This window comes from Tauraco erythrolophus, chromosome 28 (assembly GCF_009769465.1).
Source record: "Tauraco erythrolophus isolate bTauEry1 chromosome 28, bTauEry1.pri, whole genome shotgun sequence".
Classification (NCBI taxonomy): domain Eukaryota; kingdom Metazoa; phylum Chordata; class Aves; order Musophagiformes; family Musophagidae; genus Tauraco; species Tauraco erythrolophus.
The window spans coordinates 120,153-132,444 of NC_141492.1; the positions used below are offsets into that span (position 1 = coordinate 120,153).

A 12,292-nucleotide genomic window follows, 5' to 3' on the forward strand; every position below is an offset into this window, starting at 1 on the left:
AAAAATGCAATATTTTATAATACTACATAAAATATACCTTGAAATATCTTTCTTCATATTTTTTCATACCCTGCTGCTTATGAAGGTAGAAATCTAGTTCGATAGAGTAAATTATCACTTTGTTTCACTGTGGTACAAGTGAAATTAATTTGATTCCAAAAGGAATAATTTCTGTGGTGATGCATGGTTATAGATTTTTGAATAATTAGTCAAAGGGGAAATCTGTCAAGTGAGAGGTTCCTCTCAGTGAGTTTTATTTTGTTGTTCAACTATTTGCGATAACCTTCACAACTTTCCTCTACAAAACTGAATTTATTGTTGGAAAAATATTTGAGATCGTCTGAAACGCGATGGAAAAGCTGCCATTTGTTGTACACTGATAGTAAAGGTGGGCAAAACCAGAGAATGACAAAGTGCCAAAGTGCTGTTTGCCTGTTCGTGCATAATCAGCAGAGCTCATATGAAATCAGCAGAAAGTAATTAAACACATTTATGGAAGAAAAATCCTCTTGTGTGTACTATAAAACACAGACAGGATAACTATGTGCATGTGTCCACTACTTGAGAATGATAATGGAGATGATGGACCTTTAATCTTCATCTTGTATGACCATCACTCCTGATAACTGGACACAGTAATTCTTGCTTCCCAGCGTTCTGACTGTGATCTTCCATTTACAGAAAGACCTACCTCAGCCTCCCTTGGTGATAGCTCCTGTCAACTGCCCTGAGCTTCCCAAAGATAGCAACATACCAGCCTCTCAACAAGACACAGAGCAAATGACCAATACTACCCTCCATGTGAAGGAGCTGCATGGCCCCACCTCAGCTGCAGAGGAGCTGGCTGATACCGACACAAAGACAGACCAGTCAGGAGTCTCTTTTGCACAGAATGAGGAACCAGCTGGTCAGAATAAGGATGACCTTGAAAGCAAATGGCTAAATGCAGAGCAAAAACAGCTGGAAAAAGTGATGTGATAAGAACTCCTTATTTTCCCTCACAAACATATCCATATAAAAACCAGTATGTACTTAGGACTGGTTTAGTAGTGTTTGCATTCGTTGATGAACCTCACTGGGAGTCTGATCATCAAATCCAATGGCGAATGTTCTGCCTCCAGCTTTGGTACAGCTATACACTTCAAACATCTTTCTTGAAATATGGTGCTCTACAAAGGTTCTGATGTATGGATTACAATGAACATTTTGTTAGTGAATGCCTTTGACTGTTCCATTTTCATTGTGCCAGGGTAGTATTAAGAGTTTTTATTTACTCAGTACTCTATGCTCATGTGGCTGTTTTGCTGCTTTAGCATAGTGTAGGTTCCCATGGAGGAAAAGCATTGAACAAGTCTGCTACAATGCTTAGCTGAGAGAAACATGGTAGTTGTTCTAGCAGTTCCCCTATTGTCACCTTTTACTTGACTTTTCCCTATTTGTCATAGCCATGGATTCAAGGCAATGCTTTAGTATAAACTGACATTCAAGAAATGCAGAGAATGGTTAAATTACCAGCCTCTGAAAAGATTAATACTACCGTGGTGCATTAAATGCATCTCTTAACTTTTTTGTCTTTGTTTTTACTTCTTGGTACCTGGGTTGGCTATGAGCGTAGTTTAAAAGGCAGGATGAATGGAGCTACAGTAAGCTTTCTAAGCACTCAGATGAACTCTAGGGGCTGTCTCTGAAAATAAATAGTTTTTGTCTCAGAACACTGGAAGCAAAAGCATATTAATAATGTTTAATGTTTTAGAAATAAAATACAAGCCAAATAGGTAAGAAAATAGATAGTAGCACTATACTAAGCTTAATAGGCAGTATTTTTCATCGGAAAATGTTAAAGCAGTAAAAGTTCATATGTTTGGGGTTTTCAGCTTCTACTTGTTATTTGTTTGAAGAATATAATTGCGATTTCTAATTCCGAAGAAAATAATCAGGAGTTTTCATTCCCGAGGGAGCACATATGGTGCTGTAGTCAGTTGTGATTTAAAGCTACCTGCTGCTCAGTGACTGATCAACTGCCTCAGTCATGTTTTGTCTTCATCCCGAGAGTAGCCAAAGCATGGCCTGTCAGGCTCTGGAATGAGGCTGCGATCTACCCTATTATTTTGTACCTCTTGCTATGTGACATTGTGAAGGACTAAATTTGTGAATTTAATACTTTTTGGGGTGCAGCTGGTCTTACTTTATATTCCTGAAATTGTATGGTTTACTGTATAACATAGAGTCTTTTATATATCAACTTTGGTACACGTAGAGGGATGATGTGATTTGCATATTACTTATTCCATCAAAGAACATTCGGTGTCTGTTCTACACTTAAATTGCAATCCCAGAGAGCCTCAAACACTCCATATTAAAACTGAAATAGAAAATTGAAGTGTTCTAGGATCCTAGAATATTGTTCCAGATTGCATGAAAGAAATATTTTTTTCCAGAGTATTTGAGAGCCCGAAATGTTGTTTACAAAAGTATCGTTGTAGGGACACGTTGCTTTTAATTTAAGAGTCTCCAGTTGGCGTGTTGAGTTGGGTTCTGAAGAGCTCTCTTTAGTGTCTGTCTGTTAAATTTCAGCCATTATCTTTCTGGCTAGGTCTTCCAAAAGTTTACCCTGTGCTTTTTGGATTATGACTTCTGGTTTTATCTGTTTCACGTTGGGTGGATAGTTTCCTTTCTCTAGAATGTGAAAGGCTTTCTGTAAATCCACACTGTGGCTTCAGAGTTTTACCAGGTTCTGCTTAAAGCCTCAAGCCCTGTCTGACAAGTTGATTCAATGGTGAGTTTTTTGAAAGGCTTCCTCAGTCCAAAGGCCTGTACTGCATTTGATTTACCAATCACCCTAATGGAAGGTAGTAGTACTAGAGATCTGGTTTTCAGTCTCACCTTTAATGGGCTGTTACTTTTGCCAGCAGGAATCTGAACCAGTTATTACTCATAAAAAGCAACAGAGACATTTTACTGAAAACTTCAGCCAGCTGGATTATGCCTTAATTTAAGCCATTGTATAAGTATGTATCTTAAATTAAGAATATAATCTTGTGTTTAAATAACAAACTTGGCAAATAGCAAGAAAATTAGTTTGGAGACTGACTAAAGTTCTATGTTTTTTTGCCTTGATCATCTTTCAGTCATGATGTTATTTGGAATAGCTTTTTATATACTTAAAAGCCAGTAGCTTTCTGATGATGAAGCATTAAGTTTTATCATCATTCAAAGTGTATTTTAACATTTGTTCTCATATGTTGTGGGTGAAGAAACAGTTTATTTCTCAAATTGTCTATAATTCAATTAAGATGGAAGAATTCATAACATTTCACTTGTAGGCATTTAACAGTTGCTTTGTTTACATTGCATTCTGCATAGGTCTGCTTGGAGCATGTGCTTCATCTGAAGTTTGTAGTTTTCCATCTATTTCTAAATGCGACTTTTAGTATTTTTTGTTTGTTTGTTTGTTTTTTCGAACTACAAAGATCAGTGCGAGAGGGGAAAAAAAAACACCGATAGCTACTCAATGCAATATCTCCAGCTAAAGTATGTAAACTGGCAATAAGTTACATACTTTGACTATTCCAGTACTGTACGAATCAGGTGACCCTGGTTTGGCTGTGACTGTTCATACCGTGATCCTGGGCAGATCAATCATTTCCATCAAAAACCAAGGCTGTGCTGCTTTGTCTTTCAAAAACCTCTCTGACCAGCTTAGTTCATGTTGTATAGGAAAATGTTCAGTGTGGCTGACTGATTTTATTTTGTGATTGCAGATATGCATCCCACACCAAACTTGAGTTAAGATGCTCAAAGTAGTGAAAGTACTGTTAACGTTAAAAGTAGTGTTGATGCGCTTCTTGTTTACATCTTTCGCTATTAAGCCTTTAGCTAACTATCTAAAAAATTTAATAATAAGGATTTTATTTCTCAAAACTTGTATGTGTTCAGGATTTGTTTTAGTCAAAAAACAAACAAAAACCCCAAAACAACAACCAACCCCACTAAAAAAAAAAAAAAAAGTTAAAGGTACAACCCAAAAAACTTTGCATCACAATAGTGAGGATCAGATTCTTTCCTAGCTCTGAAATTACTAAATATCAGTGTGTTGGACCAAGTGTTTGGTTTTGACTGTGTCCTCCTGAAGGGTTGCTCAAATGCAGCTGAGGTAGAATGCAATCTGAAAGACTTTATTTACTAAGGGTGACAAGTAAGGGAGAAGTATCCCAAACCCTCTTCTAATTTTGGGAATTTTTTTTTGTTTTGTTGTCACAAATGAAGAGCAGTTTAAATTAAATATATTAAAAAAAAAAAAAAACAACACAAAAAATAGAAAAATATATCAAAAAATATTCTATTTTTACCAGTGTCAGTTAAAAAAAGTACATCCATATATGTAAGAGTGATACCTGTGAAAATATTTAATGTTTTCTCTAAACTTGGACAAATGCCAGAAGACAGAATATCTGCAGCACAGCCTATTTTCCAATGTGTTTATTAACATGTCACATAGAAAGCTTCATTTAAAAAAGTGTTGGTTTCATTTCTTCCTCCTTCTTTTATATTGAACAAACCAAATTTCTTGAACTTTTTATGTGATGTTTTGATCTCAGATATCAGTCAAGCTTTTCCTTCAGAAGCTACCCTATCCTTACAGTAGCCCTCAGTATGTCTTTTTAAAAAGCTTTGCAAGTCTTGACAGCATTTTTAAGACCTGCACGTTTCTGTTTTTCAGATTTGGAGTTTGCATCCACGATGCATTGCTCAGACTGAGAACTTACCATGACTACAAAGGTAGTGCCTGTAGACTTCTAAGTGTGCTGGGAAAGAGCACTGACTGTGGAGCCAGAAAGAAACTGGTCAGTAAACAGTACTGAAATAACATGATTTTGAGCTTTAAGAATTAATTAATTTAATGAATTAATACACCGTTTGGGAGATGCTACATTACCTGCAGCTCTTACTTTGTGCTCTGGTATCTGATGAGCAACAGAATGCTTGGAGAATTTAAAGGAAGTTTTCTACTTAACCACAAACCGTGTTCTCCTATAGGTTCTTGCTTTGTGAGTTCTTTCAAAACACAGAACTTGAGTCCACATACATGCTCAGTGTCTCCTGGACATCTCACCCCACAGTTTGTAGAACTGGGTAAAAAAAAAAAAAAAAAAAAAAAGGGCATATATTGGGTGTTTGGTAACAGTCTTGCCTTGAAGTAAATGTTTACATGCAGCTATTTTAGTGCAAGATCCTGCAGTTTTGTTTCTTTCCTTCTCTTTAGCCTCATTGTTGGGTAGTGCATATATTTCTGTTTTCTTGCACTACACTGGCTGTTTAGGATGTCAAGCCCTGTAATAATAATTTTTAATGGCAGCTTTGTTGTTTATCAGTTAACAAAACAGAGTATTTTGCATATGCTTTCATCATTTGGCACGTTATTTGTAGTATATTATGGATAAATAAGCTGGCTGAGCAGTAATGTGCAACTAGTGTATATTGACGCTTGACACACACCACATTGACACAAGTAAGTGTTTGAAATATAGATGTACCGGATCCAAATACTTGTCCAAAGGCTTTTTCCATGACGAGTACAATCTCTGATGTTTTAAAATAAAGTCTGTGTAGGGGCTGCCTCTTCAGGAAAATGAGGACATTATTATTAGAGAGTCCAGAAGAGAAGAGGAATTATGATCAGAGGTCCAGAAAACATCAGCAACAAGGAAAGATTAATCTTTAGGTATTTTATCTAGAGTGTGGTTTCCCAGCTGGCCAGCAGGACATGAAGCACAGCATCACACTAACAAGTGCTTTTTTTCTGTGGTTTTCAATTTAGGTTCTCTGCTAATGGTGATAGGAGAGGGAAAAGATAAGAACAAAGTGAAGGTGGCTCAGAAAGCATGAGGAGACACTGAAAAAGACTGGCAGTGGAAGAGTTTACTCCAGTGAGGTCCAAAACTACTAATCCAAATAGAAAACCTAAGGACATATATGATAAATACCCAGAAATCCAAAATGCAATTGCAAGTAGGAAAAGCAAACAAATTATTTTTTCTTTTTCAAAATTAGAATTAATGGACTTAAATTACGGTAAGGCAATTTTGGGGCTGGTGGTAGAAGAATCCCTAAGAATGGCCAACATCTGGAGTGGTAAGCCATGGAAAGCATCTGAAACCTCTGTGGGGAAGGGCTGTTTCCAATGCATACTGTTGCTGAGCTCATCTTATCTGGAGGGTAAATAATTTAACCACGTAGACAAGAGCCGTGTCGTGCCACTTGCAGTAGAGAGCAGTGAACAAGCCCACTTTAGTCCGGGAGTAGTCTGAAGGTTGGGCTTTCTGTAATTCAGTGCCATCGTATCAGGAACTTTCACACAGGGGTCAGTTTGTATCTTATGGGTGCTGCAGTGGAGTTTTGCAAACATTTTGACTGACAATTCAGATCGTGTATTACAAAGACTTGTGGTTTTGTTTTGCTAATTTAAAGATGATAAATCCTCTGAAAAGAAACCACATCAAAGCACATGTTAAATAGATGCAGTGCTCTTCCTACTGAGATAAGATTTTTTTTTAAGTGTGTTTAATTTGTTGAATGCATTGAGTGTTTCTGGCACTCTGGAATGTTTTCACAACAGGACAGCCTTGCCTGCTACTGGATGCTTCCTTTAGCACTGGCACAAGAGAATTGTCTCTTCACTGATCCTCTGTATCTTCTGCATTTACCAATTATGGGCTTTTCTGTGAGTGTTTCACCTTTGCCTTTCCCTCTTCCAGTTTTGCAGGTAAATATTCAAATCATGTGGAGTAAAGATGAGGTTTTGCCATCTCTAGGTTAGTGATAGATGATAAATAACATGCTTTAATTGGATTTTCTTGAATTGGGAACTAGTATATTGTGCACAGAGTCATCTGTAATTTCAGGAACTAGTAGAGGACTCGACTTCGTGTGATGTAGTCATTCAGTTTTGGTTGTTTTCCCAGCAGCTGTTGGGAATATTGCAACTCTTGGTCCTGTTGTTGATCTGCTGGTAGCCAAGGGTTACAAGTGCACATGCTTCTGGGATAATTTGGAGCCACCTTCCTTAGCCGAAGGCAGCATTACAGTTTATCAAGTTTCTTGCAATACTTCCCTGCATGGTCGCTTGCAAGTTTAGCTCCAGATGGCAAACTTCATCCAGGTGTTTATCTCTGAGAAATTTGAGATGATCTGTAGGCTAGAAATTTTTGATTGAGAACAGCTTACGGCTGACACACATGCACTGTATGTCGGGAACTTTCTTTTGGTGTTTAATGTAAACGTACATTAGCTGAATTTATGCAGAGACATGGTCTCAAAGTAAACAAGCTCATCATAGCTCCTAAAAACAGTGAGTTGAGCAGCAGGGTGCCCCGCAGTACCAGATAAACACCACTGGCAAGAGTTCCAGTACTGAGAGCGTGATGCTCTTTATGAACAGCAATATCCTGTTCAGTCTGTGCAGTTAGTTCAGTGGTGCTTTCGGGAGACCAGCCCTTCAGCATCGGATTGTACACAAGAGTCATAGCTGATAGTTTCCAATACAATAACCTTTTCCTTAAACCAAAAGTTTGTAAAGGCTAGAAACAGTTCTTTTCATCTTAAAGGTGTAGCTGTAGTCAGAAAAATGCCATAAACCTGCCACTTTGCCGTTGTGGATCCAAGCTTTAAAAGGCTGGAATGGTAGGATGCTGGTGATGTCTGGGAGGAGCACAATCCTTGACATGCATTTTCCACAGCAAGAAACCAGTAGTTGGTTGGTTGAGGTTTTTTTTCATTCTGCTCTGACTGAATATTCCTGTTCATGTTGAACAAAAACTTCAAAACAGTGGTTCAGGTTTAGTTTGACAAAAAAAAACCCTGTAGTAGTGTAGTTCAATCCGGTTTGGGTCAGAATCTGTTCTTTTCCTAGCTGACAGTGGAGACCTCAAAAAAATAAGTGTCACAGATGTTACCACAGGCTCTAACATGCCAGTAGGCCTGTGTGGGGACATAACCTTATCTGCCTCTGCCAGTTAATGGCAATGGTCTGTGTGTGCTGGTGTGAACATCTATTGCCTGTTTGTCTTCAGCTTACGCTTTGTCACTTGTCCTCTCCAACAACCTTTTGATTCTCAAACTTTTATAGAGCCAGCACAGGCTGGGGGAGAGCAAAAAGAAATCTTGGTTTCTTGGTGCACTCCTAGCACTGTCTGAAAAGCGTAGAGCTGGGGATCGGTGACCATAGCCCGGCCTGATGCCTGGAGCACGTGTTGCATTTATCCTGGGGAGTGTGTCATATTTTAACACTAGAAATTAATGTCTTTGATCCTGGAAGTCACTGACAGAAAGTATGAGCTCCAGTACTTTCAGCATGGCAACATGTGAAAGCAAAACCCAACTGTTTAAAGAAAAAATGCAGATTTACAGCCCTGACCATCAATGGTCTGCTCAGTTTTGGCCCTGTTCCTTCAGTTTCTCCATCCAGCCCAGTGCTGGAGGAGCTGAGGCCCTAGTAATATCCTAGCAATGTGCAAGTGCGGTTTGAACGATGCTAGTGTTACTTTACTAGAACTGAATTAGTGGTGCTTTGTACGTGGATCACGTGGGAGGCTGGAGGTGAAAATTTAGAGCAGTATAAAGAGAATTTATGAGGTGAGAGAAAGATACCTGTTTGCTTAATTCTAGTTTCTTGGATCGTAGAATCACGGAATGGTTTGGGTTGGAAGGGACCTTCAAGATCATCCAGTTCCAACCCCCTGCCAAGGGCATGGACTCCACTACACCAGGCTGCCCAAAGCCTCATCCAGCCTGGCCTTGAACACTGCCAGGGATGGGGCAGCCACAGCTTCTCTGGGCAACCTGTGCCAGTGCCTCAGCACCCTCAGAGGGAAGAATTTCTCCCTTATATGGTTGATAGTAGCTGCTTTTAGTGAGGAAGTTTACTCTTGGGAGGTAACATTGTAAGTAGAACAGTTTTAAACATCCCTTGTCTTTGTGGAAGGACTTTGTAATAATGCTCAAATAATAGTATCTAGGCTAGTGTTATGAAGAGTGCAAACTCTAAAGGTTGTTATTTTTCGTGCTTGCGAATGCATATGTGTAACTGCATATATATGCATGAGGAACAAACTTTTTAAGCTCGTTTCTTACAGTGCTGAAGGAAGGATTTTCTTGCAATCCAAAACCTATGATACATTTTTGCTATTTTAAGATCTTCTGTGCAGTTTGCCCCCCTAATTTAAAAAAAAAAAAAAAGAAAAAAAAAAAAGCCAGCTGAGAGAGTTGGCCAGTGTAGGAAGACTGGTGTGAAAACTCAGTTCAGGTATTTTTCCTGCACTACTATAGGGGCTACTATTGTGAAACAAACTGAAGCTGTGGAAATGAAGTGCAGATGGGACTTAAAGAATGAGGGATTTAATTCTCTGTAAGGATGTAGTCGGTCATCAACAGCTGTGCCAGGGATGCTGATAAAATGAATATCCTTCCCTGATTTTTATCTTGCATCTCATTTAGTTGTCAGTCAGATAATCACATACGTTATGCATATTAGTTTCATAGTTTTAGTTCACTGGATTGCTCAGTTGTGGACTCCCTTGTGTGAAGAGGGCAACTGTCTCCTTTCACACACACTAGAAGGAGTAGTCTTTGCTAGGTGATGACTTGCAAAATTGGTGCATGGTATCTACAAGGATAGATAAATTTTGTAACTTTTTTTCTACAATATAAGTATCTTATATCTACAGTACAACTAAGATTTTTTTGTTGTTGTTACTGTTTGCGAGTAATAACAAAGAACTGAACATGTCACCTTACTAATATCTGACTGTGCTGACAATGGGATAGAGCCATTGTGAAGACCAAGAGAAGAAGCAATGTCATTTCTAAGTAGCAAAAGATGTTTTTGTTAAACGTTTCTGTTTTCCCAGAACTGTAGGTCTTACTGTGTAATACGTGCATCAGATTTTCAATTCAGTCTGGGTGGGTTCTTTCCACCCTGTGTCTGTATAGCTCTTCATGGTTTTGATACCAGCCCTCCCTCTGACTGAATTACAGCCTTGTATCCAATTGCACAGCATATCATAATATATATATTTTTATATATGTAAATACCTTGTAATACATAGCATTTCCAGTGACCAAATGTAGATTTGCTTCTTTCTTTTATGATGTAACATGGGAAAAACCCTATTTCAAAATTAACAGTAGGGGGGAACAGAATTTTAGGACAAGAGATGAGAAATATCCCAGGGGTTTCTGCAGATTGATCTTTCCATGGAGTAATTAAGCCTATTTCAGGCACACGTAGATATGGTGAAAGAAAATTGAAAATGACTGGTCAACTGAAACTGCAGTGTGTGTTCTTCTGTTTTGCTTTTAAAAAACACTGGAATTACTTTCCTTTAGGCTGTTCTAGTTTAAAACTGTAAATGTTTTCTAAAGCTGTAAAATAAAGATACTTAATTTTTGAACCGAATTTTGCTATTTTTGTATCACCTTTACATTTGAAATCCAGATATTTACTACTTTTTATTGTTTGTACCAGGATGTGATAGAGTGTCTTTTGTGGTTTAAAAGGCTGCCGCTCACAGCGCCCGTCTTGAGCTGGATTCCATGGAAAATTCTTGAAACTGGCCCATGGCTTTTTCTAGTTTTCTGTTAATGTGCCAGACTGGATACCCGAAACAGTGTTTCACATCCCCAAGCAGTCCATGCAAGTCATCTTTTTTCCCCACTTTTATAACCCTGGTGTGATCGTTGTACTGATGCAATCAGTTTTGACTAGTCTGTTGCATGCTGTAGTGCTATTGCTTGGGAAAGAAGGTGGTTACTAAGTCACTCTTTTTGAAGAATAGTAAATGTCTGCTGAATTACAAGGCAAGTCATGGCTGTGTCTGAGAATGGTAAAAACTGAAAACAGATACGTTTCCACTCTGAGTTTTTGTGCCCATGGTTTTCAATATACCCTGCATTTCACTTTTAGATGTGCAATACAGCCAGGAAGACAAAAAATTGAGACATTTCTTCTGTTACCTGGCTTAAAAAATAAATTTAAAAAAAAATTGCAGCAAAACAGCCTTTCTCTTCAGGCTGTTGCTGGGGAATCAAGAGACAGCTACTTCCATTCAGACAAAGAGGGTTCAAAACCAGAAAGACTGGTTTTGTGTTAAATAAAGGGTAGTAAATATTAAGATACAGTCTGGCCACGAAGGTCACCCTAAGGTATTTTAAACCTCATCCTATATTAGTTGAAACAGTAACTAGTATTCTAGATTTAAACATACACCTGTTTACTAGCATAAGGAATAAGTTGTATGACTTTTATATTACTGTATCTGTTGCATAGATAGAGACAGAACATTTGGGTTTTTTTTAAAAAAAAAAAAAAACCCACACCACCACAACAACAAAAAACAATCCAAACAACGAAACCAAACCTAAATTATTGGTCTTGGCACACAGTAATGCTCTAAAGAAGAATTAAGTCATTCAAACAGGAGGATGTCTTCATCTGGGTTAGGTGAGACACTAAACTGTTGTTCTGCTGAATTCTTACAGAAGAGCTGGCCCAGAGTTCTAGCACCAGCACCACACATGCATGATCCGTCTCTATTGATTATCTTCATTACATTCAAAGTATTTCCCAACTATCTTACATATTTACTGAAGATCTCTCCTACGTGACCATTTCTGCATCTGCAGAAACAGTTAGTGTTGACTACAAGCATCTTATCTATGTACCACTTGCTCAGTTTTTCAGCAAGAACCCCCTTGGGGAGTCTCTGGAAGGAAAAGCTGGATTCTCTGCTTGGGATGATGGCTGGTTTAAGCATGGAAATTGGTCTATGCACAGGTGCTGCCTGAAGGTTGTCTTCAGGGCATACTGAAATTCCCACCTGGAGAGCTCCTGCACCAATTGCTTAACTACTTTCTTGTGAAGATCTTCAGTGAATTGCCTAGTTTCAGGTCAATTCACTGTCTCAAATCAGTTCATTACCTTGCCTGTGCAGATGATTAAGTGGGGAGGGACGTGATGACTTAGCTGCACTGGCTGTGCACACAGGGACAACCTTGATTCCCAGCTATACCACAGCTAAAAGACATGTTTGATTTCATACTCACAGCTTGCTTGTAAGCAGTTCCATGGCTCTTGCCACATACTCCAAATATTTTTTTTTTCTATTCTAGAAGGGAGATTGTGTATCATACACAGCAAATAAGAGAGAGCTTTTCCCTCACTATGATGAACTGCAGCAGCCCAGATCTCCAGCATTTGCAGGCCCAGTGCTGTTATGTATTATGAGGCAGAACAGAA

The 12,292-nt window shown here is 38.5% G+C and overlaps 1 protein-coding gene across 1 annotated transcript in view; it reads left to right on the top strand.

The window, feature by feature from the left end:
• Positions 1–10,426, top strand: part of SPPL2B (signal peptide peptidase like 2B) — a 40,033-nt gene extending 29,607 nt beyond the window's left edge. The window contains 2 exon segments of the mRNA XM_086627486.1: positions 682–969; positions 4,721–10,426. Of these exon segments, the coding sequence (XP_086483612.1) occupies positions 682–969; positions 4,721–4,771 (339 nt within the window). The 3' untranslated portion in view covers positions 4,772–10,426.
• The last annotated feature ends 1,866 nt before the right edge of the window (positions 10,427–12,292 follow it).